Source organism: Corylus avellana, chromosome ca10 (assembly GCF_901000735.1).
Source record: "Corylus avellana chromosome ca10, CavTom2PMs-1.0".
NCBI classification, from domain to species: Eukaryota; Viridiplantae; Streptophyta; class Magnoliopsida; order Fagales; family Betulaceae; genus Corylus; species Corylus avellana.
Window position 1 is genome coordinate 796,332 of NC_081550.1, and position 18,787 is coordinate 815,118.

At 35.5% G+C, this 18,787-nt stretch overlaps 2 protein-coding genes across 2 annotated transcripts; one reads left to right on the forward strand and one right to left on the reverse strand.

Moving 5' to 3' along the window:
* The first annotated feature begins 1,495 nt into the window (after positions 1-1,495).
* On the forward strand, positions 1,496-2,194 carry LOC132164369 (dirigent protein 22-like). Its single transcript, XM_059574872.1, has one exon. It carries the CDS (start codon positions 1,502-1,504, stop codon positions 2,099-2,101), a length of 600 nt encoding a protein of 199 aa, XP_059430855.1. The 5' UTR covers positions 1,496-1,501; the 3' UTR covers positions 2,102-2,194.
* A 10,539-nt stretch (positions 2,195-12,733) lies between these two features.
* On the reverse strand, positions 12,734-16,519 carry LOC132164353 (pentatricopeptide repeat-containing protein At5g66520-like). Its single transcript, XM_059574852.1, has 2 exons — positions 15,934-16,519; positions 12,734-14,343 (listed from the first exon to the last, which is right to left on the reverse strand). The coding sequence occupies exons 1-2, from the start codon at positions 16,470-16,472 to the stop codon at positions 13,497-13,499; spliced, it is 1,386 nt and encodes a 461-aa protein (XP_059430835.1). The 5' UTR covers positions 16,473-16,519; the 3' UTR covers positions 12,734-13,496.
* Between the last annotated feature and the right edge of the window lie 2,268 nt (positions 16,520-18,787).

The following is an 18,787-nucleotide window of genomic DNA, read 5'->3' on the forward strand; positions in this document are numbered from 1 at the left end:
CTTCAAGGGAGAAATGCTAACCGAATTTGATTAGCACTATTTAAGCTCACCAAATATTTCAGCAATTGATGACCGGATGCAGATGCGAGCATTTTAATCTCATTTTAGCATTTTGGCTACCCTAATGTGAGTGCTCTTAGACTTCCTCCCAAGACCAAAGAGGAAAAAGACTTTCAAATGAGACTAGCATGTAATTCTTTTAATATGCAATTTATTTTTGTCACACTTAATTATATTTATGTTTCCATTAATTGTTTGTTTAGTTAACAAAGACTGTTCACAAACTCATATTGTGTCATTATCTTTTTGGATTTCAGTCTATTAAATTGACATGTGTTCAAAATGCATCACATGCATTTTAAACACATTGTCAGCTTACTAGACTGAATTAGAAAAAAATAAATAAATAGTCTTAGTTAAGAGGAAAACTTTGTTCTTACTTTTTTACAGTAAAAAGAATGTAAAAAATAAAAAATAAAAAACTTAAAACAAATCATGAAGAATGTGTTAAATATTTATGTAGTTTTTTTTTTTTTTTTTTTGACATATTATCCACTCACAAACATTAACAAACTCAATTTACATATATATTGTAGAGCAAATTGAACTCTTACAAATTCAAGCTAGCAACACTTTTCATAATTAATCCTCTCAAATAGCAAGTAACTCATTTGTCATAGACTTATATAATTAGACATGACAATCTCTACTATTCATAGTTTCATCACAATATTACCCAGAAATAATATTAATCCATTACCAAAGGATACTCTTTTGAGCTTAATTAAGAAATATTAAGCACTTGATCTATTATTTCATTTATTAATTTGTTATCATATATATGTTCTAGTCGTAGGCTTAATATAGTTGCAATATTCTATACTTTCTTTGGCTATAAATAGAAAATGTTAAAGATTGGAAGTTTTAATCCTAATTTCATAAGCTAAATGCACATTTTAAAACAAAATCGCTAAAAAATTGTTCAATTTAATAGGAGTAATTCTAAGTGGCCTACTTGTTGTATCCTACTAAGAATGATGTGTCTATTAAAATCGTCATTGGGCTTGTGATTGATCATTATTGAATTTTTATTAGAGGATAATTTTAATAGCCACATTATTTTTAGTAGGACATAAGTAAACCACCTAGAATTACGCAGTATATTTTGAAAAGAAACAAAATAACAGTTTAAAAATGTAAAAAAAACATGTTTTTTTTAACAGATCAGACAGTATATTTTTAAAAACGCACAATTTTAATAATATTTTGAGATACGGGCTGCCACATCTTAATTAGAATAGTGGAACAGTTTAATTTTGGTAATTCTAAAACAAGGCTAACTAAATTCTTTGACTAGTCCACCTTTTTATCGAAGTATTGACCAAAAAGGCCCTAAGATGGCGTATTGCGGTTGGCAGCCACACCGACCTTCGCCTTTTATATATATATATATAAGAATCATATGCCAAATTCAATTCATAATTAAGCAAACGAGTTTCCCATGGCTAGAATTCTTCCATCCATGGCTTCCCAGATGATCATCGTCTTCTTCCTTCTATATTCCTTCTCTGCAACTTTTGTCTCTGCAGGAGAAGATCAAGGCTTTGGATTTGGAAGAATCTTAGACAAGAAGCGACACAAGCTGAGGAAACCAAAGCTGAACCACTTTCACTTCTTTTTTCATGATATTCTGAGTGGCCGGAATCCCACCGCCGTCATGGTTGTGCCGCCACCCTCCAACACATCATTGACGGGGTTTGGCTCTGTAGCCATCATGGATGACCCATTAACCTTAGGACCCGAACTCAGCTCGAAAACGATAGGAAAGGCACAGGGGCTTTATGCCTCTGCCTCACAAGAAGAATTTGCTTTGTTGATGGTCATGAACTTTGCCTTCTCCGTAGGAAAATATAATGGTAGCAGTCTTTCCATTTTAGGAAGAAACCCCGGCGCCACCAGCAAGGTGAGAGAGTTTCCGGTGATCGGAGGCAGCGGGCTCTTCAGGTTTGCTAGGGGTTATGCTCTCGCCACCACTCATGACTTGAACTTGAAGACGGGTGATGCTGTAATCGAGTACAATGTCTATGTGCTCCATTATTGATCTTCTTCTTTTTCTTTCCCAAATTTTATAACTTTGAATAATTTCCTCACCTTTTATTGGGAATATATATGTAGCTAGCTTTCAATTATTTTGGCTTGTGTTGTTTCTATTACTATTACTTTCCTCCAATGATTTTCTCCGTTTCATTTGAAATTCTTAGTATACACATTTCAAAAGTTTTGTTCATATTCTGTTAAATTTTTTGCGGTACTCTCATGTCACATCCAATCAAAAGGAAACATGTGTGGCGTCTCATATCGCCCGAAAATAAGAATGTGCTTATATGTATACAACGCATTTTAAAGCCATGATGACAATAAACTTATCAAAATTCCGTAATTAATGGTGCTTCTGCGAGAATAATATAAATCAGGATGAGTGATTTCCTGCAAAGTCTAATTAAAAATATCCAAATGCGAACAATATTGTATTATTGATGTGGGCGTTACAACATGTCTAATGTCTCTCCTAATTTGAAAAAAAAAATTAACAAACAAAATGAGGGTAATCTAACGACCCATTAATTTTTTTTTTTATTATTAAATGGGACTCGTACAATATTCTGATTGAGTATGATATATATGAGTCATGATTCAGAGCACGCTAGGCTAAATTTTTTTTTTTTTTTTTTCAAAAAAATTAAAATAATAAAATAATAATAAAAAAAAAAAATCACGGCCGGCGTGCTTCACTGTTGAAGCACGCCGGGCGTGCTCAATATCTTTACCCTATATATATATATATATATATATGGCAGCATCATTAAAAATTTAATGAATAAATTTTTTAACTTAAAAGGAATGTTTTTCCCCAGAAAAAAAAAGGTACAGAAAGTCCAAGCATATGCACTTTTATTCCACAAGCGTGATTATAATGGGGAGGTAGTGGTGGTTTTAAATATGTGGACTACTGTGGTTGTCTATTACAATGATAGACTTTCACATCCCGTTGGAAAATCTGCAGTTGCTAATATTATATTACCCAATAATGATTAATGTTTGTTGGATATTAGAAGCCAATTCTGACTTGTAAGCTAAGCTTGGGGCCAAAGACTAAAAAGACTTTTATATGAGACTTAGCATGTAATTCTTTTAATATGCAGTTTATTTTTGTCACACTTATATTTAACTCATCTTACAATGAACTCCTTTTTCATTCAAAACCTCTCATCAATATGCAAACACAACAGGAAAATTAATTAGACCTCTCAAATCAATCGTTTGTAGAAAAGAATAGGCTATCGAGAAGCAAATAATTCAGGTCGATGATAATGTTAATAAATGGTAACTACAAGAACAAAGGGTGAGATAGTCGTGGGATAAAAATATAATTTTAAAAATTATTTTGTATGAATAAGGCAACATCACCTAAAATAAAAATGAATCATTGTTACAAAAATAAATTTAAATGTTGATTGATACTGCCACATCAACAAAATAAAATAAAAATATGATTTCTAACATTACTCCGGCCGAAAAGTGTCAACTTGCAAGTACTTTCATTTGACAAAAACACAAACCATTGTCAATCTCCTACATCATGGGTAAGGTTTGTGGGCCAGAAAAGTCGCTGTTTCTCTGTCTTACTCTTGACCCATGATACCCTACAATTCTGGACTTTGAGTTGTGCTCCATAGGCCAATAATGGGCCTATATAGGCCCTTTTCAATTTCAACAAGAAGATGGCGCTTTTGGTTTCACAGGGCCTATCATCTATGAGGGGCTGGTAATATCAGAGCTCTTTTTAATCTAACTGGTGACATGTTATCAAAGTAAGGTCTTGAATTCGGATTCTTCATTTCTTATCTGTTTAAACTTTTATAATAAATTGCGATTTAGCAACAAAGATGAGTTCAACAAGGGTTTTAGGTTACTAATTGGACAGATAATACAAGAGAAAGAGAGAAGATTTAAGAATCCTTCCTGTGATGAGGTTAGAAGCCAGCATTTAGTTGGATTATGGGCAACTCAGTTCGCATTATGCTGAATTTCCATACATTTTTTCATGATTCTTTTGTGTCAAAACAATCGTAAGTAGACTGTTGAGCAAAAGATACTCATGTAACAGTCTGTCTGAATTTCGCCTGCTTGAGCAGGTATCTGTGTAGCTCAAAACCTAACTACTTGAGCTACTTCAATAGGGCAGCCCATGTGATACAGGTGCTCGAGCAACTCCAACCCTGCTTTATTGCACATAATCCTCGTCCCCATGTTGAAGGGTAAAAATTCGGTTTCGTGTATTAGTTTCAGGTCGTGTCGATACATGAATATAAAATTATATTAGTTAACCTTAATTCGACTCATTCAATTAAACAGATTTAATACTACTAACTAGATCGCAACAAACAACTTTACGAGTTACGTTAAAAATTATTACACCAATACTCCAAAGAAAAATATCGCGGTGATGGCGCTAGCTGGATCGCAACAGACAACTTTGCCGGTGTCTGCGGCTGCATCATTTCTCACCATATTATGATAGCATCTACTCAAGTGAAGTGACTGTTGAGGCTTCTTGATAACGCAATGGAAGGGTCCCTTTTGGGGTCATACTTTCTGAAAGGGAGCTTTCATTCATTTATTTGTATTTTTTTTATTATATATGTGTAGAAATATATTGCCACTCTTAATACCATTTTGAGAAAAGCATATCTGGAGTGGGTCATCCAAATCATTGCAGTTACATGCATCATGCAATGCCAATGAAAAGACACCAAATGGTCCAAATGGGAAGATTTTATATATATGTAAGTAAACCTATACAGAAGAAAAGCCATCTCATGAGTTCAACAATCATTAATGGATCATATATATATATATATATATAAGGTGATCCTTAAGGGGGGGACCAAATTGAGCATATCCTCTTGGATCCTCTACAGATTAGATTAAGCAAATTAAGCGGGAAAAATATGGCCCATTGGTCATCATTATGATCACTATCTACTTGATTAATTACACTCATTGATAGTGCATAATTGTCATGAGATATGTTTATAGATAGTAGGAGTGTCAATTTGTATTTGCGTGTTAAATTCAAGTAGTATCGAATCATGGGTATCAAAGATTATGTAGGTAAATTCTAACCCAATCTATTTATTTAAATGGGTCAAACCCTCTAACTCTAATTACCCGCTAATTTTATGTTGGGTTTATGTCAGATTTGTAAATCATGTCAAAAATTGTCAACCTTAATAGATGGTCTTGATTAATTTGTCGATTAAACATAAACCCACGTTATGTAATTTGAATGTGATCATGAGAGACATCATATATATAATTTTTGTTTACTTTGAATTTCCTCAACCAACACCTGTCACCTCCATTGCACCAATTTTATTTCCATTATCAACACCATTTATGGAGCTACCAAAACGTAGTAGCTAGTTTTGCCCTGATCACCACTTTTACTAAGGAAGTACCAGTGCCTCCAGCTACCAAAATTATCTTGCAACAACCAACCAGGCAGAACCACCATAAAAGTCCCTGCTCATGGCTACAAGCCTACAACAATAGCCACCATTATTACTGTCCCTTTCATTTTTCCTATAATGTTTCCACAAACACTACTCCTAGTACTAGAGTAGATAGTGTCGAATGAAAATAGGCACCATTTTTGTCACCACTTCAATCTACATGGAACAATTTAATATATTTTTCTTATATTTTAACTGATTCATCACAACTTCAGACTATATGTTGCCAATTAGGTGAAGAAATTTAAAGTCCTATAAACTCTACCAGCTTAGATTGAAGATAAATATACTATTTTTCATACTCATTTATCACACTCAATTCATATTGATTGTTGTAATATTTAAGTGGCTTTTCATATCATAATCTTAAAAAAAAAAAAAAAAAAAAAGTAACTTAAAATATGTCACGTCAGTTAATGTGAAATGAATATAATAAATAGGTGTGAAATAGCAGCATTACTCAACTTGAAAATATCATAGACTATATTCAATAACACTTTTCCTTTTTTCCCCTTTTCTTTTCTCTTTTTCAAAACAAAGACTCAAAACACAGAACAATTATAAAACACTCAAATTTACTCTCACGTCCGAATATTTTTTTAAGAAAAAACTTGAACAAATGGAGTCTGTCATTTTCCATTTGTAGTAGCATTTAGCTGTAGTGGGTTTTGATTGGAATGGCACTTCTTGTATCGTAATGAATAAAGAATTTGTCAACTAGTGTGTGGACTACACTCTTGCTTATGAGAGGACACCAGAAGGGAATTAAGAATATGTGAGATCCCCCCCAATAGAACAAACTCTTTTCATTCGATCATAATTACATCAATAGATGATGAGTTGTGGTCAAAAAGGCAGGAATATGTAATCATATAGATGCTTCTGATGCATGCTTAATCAAACCACACACCTTGATTCTCATTATGGTCTTCATAATTTGAACTGAATTTAAAAATCATAACTTGCTAATTATGTGGCGGAACCGGGGGGATTCCCGGGTCATGCATTCATCAACCCTTATCATACTTCGGTTTGACTTTTCATTCATGTTTTAATCTTCCAATAAAATATAGTCCTACTTTCGTCCTTGTTCATGAGGCTCATTAAGAAGGAAAAGAAAAAATTAAATCCCTAAGAAAAAATTCGGACAACAAATTTGAAAGAGCGTTTATGGTACCTAAAGAACTCGAGCAATTCAAACAACAACAAAAAGCTAAAGATTTCTATAAAAATAAATAAAAAGAAGCTCATGTTTCACAACTAGGAATATGACTTTAATTGAGTAGCTAAGTTAAAGTCATAGAAAGAGGGAACTTGGGGATGCATATCCCTTTCAATAGGGCAGCTTTTGATAAATTGAAAAATGAATAAAGCGCCTAAAGGTAACACGGACCACCATTTTCCACACAACTTTTTCCTCTATAATTTCTTCACTATTCTTCTCTTCTTCCCACGTTCCTGTCCAAGGTCGGTCGTACGTGGCTCCTTTCCATTCGTAGACACTTGACACCTCTACAACAACGAATCTCAACCAAGATTTATTTATTTATTCTCGTACACCGAGTCACCGTCCTAGAATTATCCCGATGGATCGCCCAAAACAAAAGGGAATCCCTATAATGCAAATAAAGCTGCACAAAGATATCACATAATCCATTACTTTTTTTAAATACAAATTTGAAAAAGTAATCTTATTCTTCAAAGTCATTTATCAATTAATTAGACATATTTTAAGTGATTTTCATAACAATCACTTAAACAAGTTATAGTCTATTCAAATCGAACAAACCCCATAAATGGGTGTTACAGGGTGTTGGGCGGTTTTGGACCTCTCTCAACTCCAAAAATTAACCTAAAAGGTGATGCTTTTTTTCGCACTTATAAATTGACTACCAGCCTTTTTTACAACCGATATAAAATAACTCCAACAATCTCTCACACATTGGACACTCGGAGCAGAAACAACTCTCTTGAACCTCTCTCAACCCTGAAAGTTAGCTCAAGAAGTAAGGCTTTCCTTTACACTTATAAACTAACCACTCATTTCACAACCGATGTGAAATAATCCTAACACAGGGTTCATTTGTTTCATGCAAGTGAATCCCACATTCATACTTTAAGACAAACAAGTCCTAATTAAACAATTAATTACAAACGTAGAGATCCTTAGCCCTAATATTGCAAACTAATTAGAAATGATAAAATTAAGAGGCGCGTAATACACGCTTACTTCTTGATCATCTAACCCCTTATATAAGCTAGATTTGGCAACACAACTTTCTTCAATTCTAGACAACATTTGGAACACACTTGCTAGCTCCCTACTCCGATCCAATAGAGAAAACCTACTACATAATCCAAAACCCTAGTTTTCTTTCACCCATTTTGCAAAAACATGGCTAGATACAACAACCAATATTATTCTTACTTAGAAGACCTCTCTTTCCCCATCCACCTCTTCTTCTTCGTTCTCATACTCTTCTTCATCATGGGCTTCACATGGTACATACACTACGAGTCCATGTTCGAGGATTTTATCACTCAGCTTAAGCTCTTCTGCATGCTTCTCCCCTTGCTCCTATTGATACTTGTCCACTGCCTGTCCGCTGGCGGTGTTCCGTTTCTGATTCCGTTGCCAGAGAGGGATTCGCTTCACAGGGCCGGAGGGTCTCCTTGGGGTGTGGCAGCCTTGCTTGTCTTCCTCTTCTTCATGATCTCCTACCAATCTTCTTTTCATGAACGATGGTTTCCCTTGCTAAGTAGATGATAATCTTGTAATTAGTTTATATATATATTGTAATTAAGTCCCCTGGATTTGATGTAATAGTAAGTACTTGTAATTTGGGATTTTGAAGTCTATTTTTTATATGCACTTTCTTTTATATCATATTTATTTAATACACTTCTCATAATAAATTCAACTAATATTGTGAGAATATCTACCAAAGACTTGCTATAATTAGACTACTAAAGGACAGTTGGTCGAGTTGTTTAAGGGCAGGGGTACCACGCGGAGCATTCTAAGTTGATTTTGCGATTTAAAAAATAATGATTTGAAAACATGTGATTTGAGTCTTGGTATACTAGTTAACAGCCCTATTGGGCCCGCTAATACAGACGAGCCCAAAGCAAAGCCCATTGGCCCAAATACTTAGCGGTCTAAAGGAGGAGCACGACAAAGGATTCCCACTTATCAAGTCATCTCAATCATTTTCGGCAATCTCGATCGAGTGTTAAGCAGTACTGTTTTAGTTCGTTTTGGATTTGTTGTTGGAGAGCCTACCATTTTTTCGTTGTTAGGATCTCCCACTTCTTTTTCCTTTCGGATCAGAAGTGGTAAAGATCTTTCATTGTAGCCCTTCCCTTATTTGCTTAAAAAAAAAAAAAAAAAAAGGATACGCCAGTCGCACCTTCATGTCCTACAACAATAACGTGTGGCGTTTATTTTGGCACTACTAAACTGTTAAGGTCGTGGTGCACCAAAAGATGGCATCTGATAGGAGACGTGCCTTACTATAGTCAACAACCTAACGACATACGTAATTAGAGTACTACCCAATCACGGGGCAACATCTAGCAAGGCCATGCATAGGACAAGGAATTCATAAACATAAGAAAGACCAACTCCTAGGAGGTATGCATAATTCATTCTCACTACTCACCCTAAGCTAGATATTTCACTTCTATCTATCCTTCTCTCTAGACTATTACTCACTTAGACATCAAAAATATCATTTTATAGGGCATGTAGATAGGTATCCTAGTGTTTTAAAGGAAGATGACCATTTTTAGGTGCAAGTAGGAAAAAATAAAGAGCTACTAGCAAGATTAGTTGCAAAATTCTTAATACGTTGTCAAGTAAATATTGTCCTAGTCTAAAATATCACGACACATGGAAAGCGTTAGTTATAAAAGTAACGACATCTTGATTATCTAAATTACTCCAATACCATTTATCATGACTCGAGGGAAGCGTTAACTTCATTTACGTTATTTTTCTAAAAGATTAGTCAAAATTATAATTAAAACTCTCTAAAATTATTTATAAAAGCTCAATTTTACTTAACAATTAATAAACTAATATAAAACTTAGCACTCATGCATTCACAAAATCCAACCATCTATACCAGACTAACTTTTTAAAGAGTCACATCAAACTGTGCAGCATCGAGATAACTAAAAGAATAAGACAATTGGGGAAGGGGGAGAAGAAAAAGAAATGTCTCTACAAGGAAGAAAGGAAGAGAAGTGGATGGTGATGGCTGGCAATGGGATATTGGAAAACAATTAAAATATTAAATAAAAACAATAAACAAACAAAGTAAAGAGCAGTAAAATAACAGTGTGTTTTTCAAATCCTTGTCAGGAGGCAAGCAAGTCTTCTTCCCCTCGTGATGTAGGCAGGTCCACAAGGCCTGTCGTCTTTGTCTGAATAATAGACTTTGAAAATAAAAAATATAAAAAAATTAATTAGTGCAGAGCTTGAGATTCCATGGGGGTGAAGTATAATGCAAACATCATAAACTGTTATCAGTACAAACAAACCCTTTAATCTGAGAATATTGTTGAGGGTCACCACAAGATTAACTGACAGATTCGTGTTTGGAGGCTTATGCGATTTACATCAACCAAGATTTTCAAAACATTCACAGCTTCACGTGCACTTGGTTTTCTCAACATTGTGTTGCCTTCATCAACCTCTCTCTCTCTCTGGTTTGGTTTGATTCGATCTAAGACAAGAAGAAGAAAAAACCTAGGAGGAAAACCTTAAAACATCATAACTACTAAGTTAATTGTCTATGAAACTTTTTAAATCAAATGGGGATGTTCTTTATAGCAACTTGTCATATGTTAAAAAAGCACTGAGATGTTTCACATATCTGAAGTTTCTTTGCTAACAAGTAACAGTTCCTTATATCAATTGGGATTTTGACTTTGAAGATTGAGATCCGGTGTAATACCTTTTATTTCGGTTGTTCATTTTAAATGAACGGTGTCGATTCTGACGACAAATTAAAAAAATAAATAAATAAATAAAAAATAGCTTGTAGTGTAAGGAGTGGCTAGACCACCCCTTAGGCCAAGAAAAGATGGCTGAACCACCTCCATTGTCAAGGGAGTTGGTATTTAGGCTGGTTCCAAGTTCTATTTATAAGAGAGTGGTCCTATGTAACATAACCCTAGCTCAACTTTTGACTAGACCTAACTTTCCCACTGCCATTACTCAGATTTTTCCTCTTGATCGAGCTCAAACAATAATATATGCATTTCTATTAGGTTTCGCTAGCTTAGATCCACTTTTAGGCGGAATTGCACCCGTTCAAATTGGGACATGTAATTCTTGTGTTCGGTAGTATTTAGTTCCAACTGAAATTGAACTCAAGCCGAATCCCTTCCCGATCGAAAAAGTTTGGGTTACTGGTAGTATGAGCGAATGCATTTTCTGTTGCTTATACTAATCACCACCAAAAGATCGAGGGATTAAAAATATGTTGTTATGTTTAATAAAAACCATGAAAACTCTTATTGCAAATTGAAAGTTGAAAAGCCCATCTTCCAACTTTCCTGTTAAAGTGGAAACATGTGCATTCCCATGGGCAAAAGTCAAAGCTCAGCCTGCGTTTATAGCTTGAGAAAAGCTATTCAGAAGTTTGTTCATGAAATGCCCACAGAGAAGAAGAAGAAGAAACAGCAGCTAATTCTTTACAAGAAGAGAGTTGAAGAGACATAAAGAAACCATACCCAAAATTACAATTTTACTAGCTTAGAAACAGCAGCTAATTCTTCTCCACACTTAATTTCCATGGAAATGAAATGAAAGTTGGAGAAGACTACATTATACAAGAAAAGCATACACATTTGTGAAGGGACATACATTAGCTTTAGAAGATAAGAGCATGCAAGGAAGGTTGGTAGGATATGAGAAGGAGAAGCAGTAAAAGTACAAAGGCCACTCCCCAAGGCGAACCCCCGGCTCGGTGGATGGAACCTGGCTCCGACCCCGGCATTGGGAGGCTAAGATGGCTGCCTGTGGAGAGCCAGTGAACAGCAATGATCAGCAGCAAAGGAGAAATTACCAGCAAACGTCCCAATAGCTCGGAAGCTGTAGCCATTATTGCATCATAAACTACATAACCCAGAAATCCACAGATGAATATTATAGCTGCCATTAGAAGCCACTGCTCTGAGAGACTGAAACTTGACATTCTTGATCTTGGAACTGCAGCCATGAGGACTAGTGTTTAGTTGAGTGAGGCTGTATGGAATGAAAGGGTCAGGAACAATAAAAAAAAAAGATATATATATATATATATATATATAGAGAGAGAGAGAGAGAGAGAGAGAGAGAAGGAGAGATGGCCAAAAGAAAAGGAAAAAGAGAAATGATACAGGCTAGATGTCCTTTGTATTTATTCTGGTGGACTTAATGCACTATAATTTTCACTAGGACGAATTATTGACACTGTATTTTGAAACTTATGTCCCACTGTACATGTAACAAGGGAAATAATTTACTAAGCCTCTAAGCATAGATTTAACTCATTCAAGTGGAGGCATGTGGCCATGGAATGTTGTAGTACACTCATATTAGCATCTCTATGGCTCAGCAGTTACTAATCACATGCCCAAACAACAAAAGGCTACTCTATAATATGCACAAAGACAAATAGGAAAATCTTACTCCTAGAAGCTTCTAGTTATTTTGATATCTCTCAATAGAGCATGTAATAAGATGCCCTGCAAGCATAAGAAGATTGTACAAAAAAATAAAAAAGAAGAAGAAGCTCTGGACAATAACAACTCACAAGATGCATTGCCGTGTGCAACCCAAGCCAATAAGCACCACTTCTAGCGATGCCATGTAAAGCATCTATCACTTGCTCAAAGCTGAAAATAAACAGAACTGGCAACTTTCTGCACTTGATGGCCGACCTGTGCTTAACCCTGCCAATCTCCAATACTACAACAGCTTTAAATATCCATAATAAAAACGTTCACCCCATGTAAAGCAAAAAAATGTCATATGCAAGTTCTGCTGTACAAATTAGTACCAATTCCCGGTTGCTACTTGCTGGGCTGGTGACCATTGAGTTTTTTTTAATAAATATAAGTAAATCAATCTTATTAGAAAGCGCAAAGGGCGAACGTACGGAATATACAAGAGAGACACCCCTTAGGGAGAAGAATAACACAAATCCATAAATTCTAAAAAATTAGAAAATCCATCCACCCATAATGAGTTTTGAACAATATATTTTCCAACTCTATCACCATTCTCTCACAATCTTCAAAATTACAAGAATTGCGTTCTCTCAAGCTAGCCAATAACTCCACGGCCCAATAGGACATTACCCACTCTATCCCGAAAAGATGGAAAACCGACACCCACAAATCTCTAGCTACTTCGCAATGGAATTGAAGATGGTCGATCGATTCCCCACTCTTCTTGCACATGCAACACCAGTCCATCACTATGATGTGCCTAGCTCTTTCCTAGCTTATCCAAGATCAAGGTCTTCCCTAACTCTATCTGCTGCCCAAAAAAGAAAAAGTCACTCTTGAATGTGCTTTATTCCTCCACATGCTCTTCCAAGCCAAAAAAAGGCCAGCGGGGGGCTAATCACATGCTAAAAAGATTTGACCTCAAATGTCCACCTTTTGGAAGGAAACCAACGGATCCTATCATCTCCACCTCAATTCAACCTAATAGAGTAGAAGAGATTGAAGAATGAAGTGACGGTCTTATTTAGAAATTTAAATCTTATATCTTACACATTTGACCAGTGATTTCATTTGTCTTTACAATCAATACTTTGCCCCTTTAACTTACAAAATTGTCTTCTTCACCCCTGCTTTTTCAGCATAATCTAAAGAGTTACATAGGAATATGACTCTTAATTGGCCCGATATCAAAAGTCACTATACAGCCACTTCTGTAATTACTTCTGCAGAACTATCATTTACTTCTACCCAACTGAACCCAGGAACCTTCGTCAATCGCTTCTGTTTCATGGCTATTCTCAGGTCAGATGCATCATTCCAGCTACCAGATAAAGAAGATACATTAGCAGCAAGTACATAGTTTGCTCCAAGTTCCGGCTCTAACTTAAGCAAGAGTTTCCTCAGGTTATCATCAAAACAAAAGCTCTGGCCATGCGTTCTACATGCACCCAGGAAGCACCTGATTATGACAGAGTTTGGCTCCATTGGCATGTTCTTGATAATCTCATAAGCTTCGTCAATCAATCCAGCTCTTCCAAACAAATCCACCATGCATCCGTAATGCTCCATCGTTGGCTTGATATCATAAATTTTTTCCATCTGATAAAAATACTTTTCACCCACATCAACAAGACCCAAGTGGCTACAAGCTGACAAGATCCCAGCAAATGCCATGCTGTCTGGTTTCAGCCCAGTTTGTTCCATCTTGGTCAACAATGAGATAGCGTCTTCCCCACAGCCATGATCTGCAAGACCAGATATCATGATTGTCCAAGACTGCAAATTCTTCTCAACCATTGAATTGAAAACTTGGAAAGCTTTCTTAATATGCCCACACTTGGAATACATTTCAAGGAGAGCAGTCCCTAAAGCAACATCCAATCCCATGTGGTTTATGATAATATAGGAATGAATGGACCCCCCGGCTCTGATATCAAGCAGACGAGTACAAGCAGAAAGCAAGCTGACCAAAGTAACTGAGTTTGGTTGTTCATTTGCTAGCTTCATGTGTCGAAACACCTTAAAAGCATCTGATGGGCGGTTGCTGTAAACATATGAAAAATAATAGAAAAATAAGACAACACAGGTCAAGGCAAATAAATAAAGACTTTGTTCTGTAAAATTAAAATTGACAGGAAAATTATAGATTAAGGAAATGACTACACTTGACACATAAACATAATAAAGTCAGTCTGACTAATATAATTGATTTTCCTTAATCTAACAATGATTGAAACCTCAAAACAACCATAGATGATTTTCTTCCAAATCAAGATTAGGAGATGAAGCCCTCTACAACCCCATGATGCAAGGCATAAACATAGAAGCTTAGGCATGCTTATTGCAACTTTTATAAATCTAATTAAAAAGCATAGCATAAAGTGGGGGAGTACAAAAGCTCAAAGGAAAATTTGAATAGATAATAAGTAATGCAAAGAAATAAATGCAACATATATCATAAAATTCTAACAAATTAATCTCTTTTAGCAATCACATAATCTCATTCTAAGAAAGTTGGGTTTCACCAACTATTAGTGACCCCCTCCCCAAATCCCTTTTTTTATTAATGTAGTACTGATATGTTGAAAAAGTAGAAGCCTTTTGTAATACAGGTTTCCTTTTTCTTTTCTTTTCTTTTCTTCTTTTTTTTTTTTTTCTGTTTTTTCATGAGTAAAGTAAATTAGCAAATATTACTAGTTAATTTCTCGTTTTCTAGATGATTGTAGAATGTTTAGGAAATGAAAGAAAGAGTTTTTTCAGGCAGGAATTTGTGAAAATAGAACATATGAAGTACATTGCAGACATTGAAAAGCATTACAAGCCTCAAACTGAAAAGCACATCCCTTCTAGGAACTTACTCTCCAAGTTCAAGGCCCAAGTGACTTATAGGAGTAGCTAAGCTACGAAGTTTGACTGGTTTATCCATTTTCTACTCAGCTATCATGAAATTTTTATATGTGGAGTAATTTTAGGGCTCTTTCTAAATGTCAAAGGAATTTGAATCGCAAGTCCATAGTTCTAAGGAATATGTTCAAGCACTTTTTTTCATGACAACAAGTTGGAGATCAAGAATCAATCGAGAAAGCATGTACATATGTTGGGGGAAATTTTACCAATCACATTTTCTACTGTACTAGTACTTGCATATGTAGGGAATATTAAATGAATCTTCAACGAGTAAAAGTTAGTACAATTTATGAAAAAAAAAAAAAAAAGGAACACGTACTAGTTCAGGACTCAGCAGAATAGTTCTAGAAATTCATTAGCACTTTGAAGAATGGGAGTAAAATTAGCAAACAAGTCAATAACTAAAGAACCCAATGTGATCATATAAGGCTTGTACGCTCAATGCAGGAAGTTCAGTAGCCAGGATCTTTTGGTTCATCTCAAAAACAACTATAACTATACTTTATAATTTGGGGAGGTAACCAATGACATTACTTATTAACTTTTACTGGGAAAAACCAAAACATTAAATAGCAAGCCTATGCTCAGCAAGTGCTACTGATGGCAAGCCATCGGAAAGCTTTACAATGCTTTCATTCAAAACAAACCAATCAATCAGTTGAAACAAGGTTTAGCAACATACGGAAATTGAATAGGGGCACATAGATTGAAGCATGAAAGGACATACCAAGCAACATATCCCGCAATCATGGAGCTGCAAGAAACCACATCCCTGGCAGGCATTTCGTCGAACACGCGTCTTGCAAGCCTGATCGCACCGCAAGCTGCATACATCCTCAAAAGAGTATTCCCTATATACCGATCCGAATCATAACCCACCTTTATAATCATCGAATGCACTGCCCCACCTTCTCCAAACATTGAACACTGACCGCAGGCTTTCAAAACAAAAGGGTACGTGAAATTGTCAGGTTTAAGCTCAACCCTTTGGAGCTGAGAGAACAGCCTCACTGATTCAATTGAAGCTGAGGTTTTGGTGAACGCTCTAATGATTGTATTCCAAGCAAAAAGGGGTGGAGTAATGGGTACGCTACCGAAAACTAATCTTGCAAAACCGACCGAAATCGAGCACGCGGAGAGGACGAACCGAGAGACAACCTCAGTGTCGTGATCGAGAGCGGTCTTGAAGACTAGAGATTGGAGTTGGAGAAGATGGGTAGTAGTTTTTGACCGTTGGATGAGGCTTTGAATGTGGCGGGAAACCATAATAATCAATAAGCATCAAAACTAACATCAGTTTTAGAACTAGAGTATTGTTTCCTGCCACTCTTCCGTTAGGGCAGCAATGATACTATTTAGAGTTAATAACTTTTTTTTTGTACATGTTTTTATTTTTTCATTTAAAAAGGAGCAATCTAATACCTCAAATTTTGGAAAAGGCTGAATCACCACTTTCGTTAATTTCCATCCATTCATTTGGCCTTGGGGTGGTTCTGCCACCCCTAGAGGGGCCACAGGGGGTAGCTTCAGCCACCCCCATGGCCTACGGGGGTGGCCGAGCCACCCCAAGGGCCTTAGGGTGGTTCAGCCACCTCCAAACCAGCCTTAAGAGCCACCCTTAAGGTCAAACTGGGGGTGGCTGTCGTTAATTGGGATTGACGAAAATTAACGGAGGTGGTAATTCAATCTTTTTTAATATCTGAAGTACTAAATTTGTCTTTTTTAAAACTTAGGGAAACAAAATAAAAACAATTAAACCCAAGTAGCAAAAAAGTTATTAGCCCTACTATTCAAACTCATTTATTACATATGTTTTTCACTTTTTTTTTAAGCACTTGTTTTTCATTTACTCTTTGTTAGAATATATGGTATATTCTATAATTAGGTTGATATTGAAATATTATTTATTTATGGGTCGATTGTAATTATATATTGGAATTGAAATCAAATCAGAGAGATTTTATTAATATACTTATATTTAAACACTATCCTATAAATAGGGACATTTGTATTGTAGACAAATCAAGTTAATGAGTACAATGTAGCCCTTAGAAGTATTCCTAGTGATCGACGTAGGTGTCTAATACCAAACCACCCGTAAAGTTTTTAAATTCTTAATTCCGTATTAACTTTTGAAACGATTTGAATTCGTATCATAACAAAGGTCCTTCAAACTTTATTTCCGTAATATACCTTTTATTTCAACTTAATTTTGGTCTCTCTAGTTAAATAATAAAGTAATCTTAAAATTCTAATCCCCAGAAAATAATGTATTAAATTGTTGGCCCTAATTTTGATAGATGAGGCCCATGGCTGTCTGGTTTCTAAGTCGCAATTTGTCGCTGTAACAAAGACCATTTTTGCTTGTGACGGATCCGTAGAGATCTTCTTGAGGCGAAGTAAAACAGGCGTTACGAAAAACGTTAACAACAAAAGGCGTAAAGGTTCGCCAAATCGTCACGCACATTGAGGGGACGAGTACAGAGAGCAGATAGAGAGTTGTTACAACAAGAACAATGAAAGTTTCAGAGATTTCAATCAAATCCCCTGCCACCAACAAGAACAAAAATGGCGCCCAGAGCAGTTCAGAAAATCCCCACAAACCAAAACCCCCTTTCAGACCTGCTCAAGACGACACCAAGCCTATTCTCCAAGACCCAGTACTCTCTCTCTCTTTCTTTTGAAGTTCATACATTTGAGGCCTGTGGCTTTTGTTTCATATGGGTTTTCCGTTTTGTGTGTTTTTGATCGCTTTGAAGATGGGTTTTGTTCATTTTTGAGTTTGTGGCGCAATTCATTTTGTTAATTTAGTATGTATTTTTCCATGTAAAGGTGGTGACTTTGATTGATTTTTGTCGGTGTGTTCTATTTTCTTCGTAGATACTCAGATCGGACCCGGTAGAGACGGAGGAAGCTGTTCTCCGATTGCCTCCTTTCCCAGTTACCGGTAGACCAAATCCCAGTCCAAAATGAGTTCAAATGCTATTATATTTTCTTAAGGTTTGCATATTTTTTGTTTTGTCTTTTTGAAGTTGGTGTAGAACAGAATCATAAGTTTCGATGGATTATTGTTGGAATTCTTTTGTGTTTTTGAATATATTGGAGCGTTTATTTCCCATTTACCTGGTAAAACTTGATTCTGTCTCTTGAATTCTCTCCGCTTCGATTTTCTCACGAAACTCAATTCCTAAAAAAAATTTGCAGTTTCTTCAGGGCAGCAATATGCGTTTTCGGTCGAATCGTGTCGAAGCAGGAGTATAAAATTATATAAACAAATCTTAACTCAACTCATTTAATTAAAAAAGTCATATCCATTAATCTTAACTAATTAATTTTACGTTGAATTTATGTTAAATTTGTAAATCATATCAAAATTCGTCAATTTTAAATGTTTCATATTAAGTTACATATATAAATTATATAAATCAACTTTAATTTGACCTATTTATTAATCAAATTAATCAACTTTAACCCAATACTTTCGTGAAGAATTCATATCGTAAACATAAGTTGCATAAAAAATTCTCCACCTTAGGTTTCGCTTTGATCACAAATCCCAAATTTCTTTGTGAGGTTTCGCT

Coding starts and splice junctions, on each gene's coding strand:
- LOC132164369 (XM_059574872.1), top strand. CDS start 1,502: ATGGCTAGAATTCTTCCATCCATGGCTTCCCAGATGATCATCGTCTTC.
- LOC132164353 (XM_059574852.1), bottom strand. CDS start 16,472: ATGGTTTCCCGCCACATTCAAAGCCTCATCCAACGGTCAAAAACTACT. Junction 14,344..15,933: donor ATTGCGGGATATGTTGCTTG/GTATGTCCTTTC, acceptor ATATGTTTACAG/CAACCGCCCATCAGATGCTT.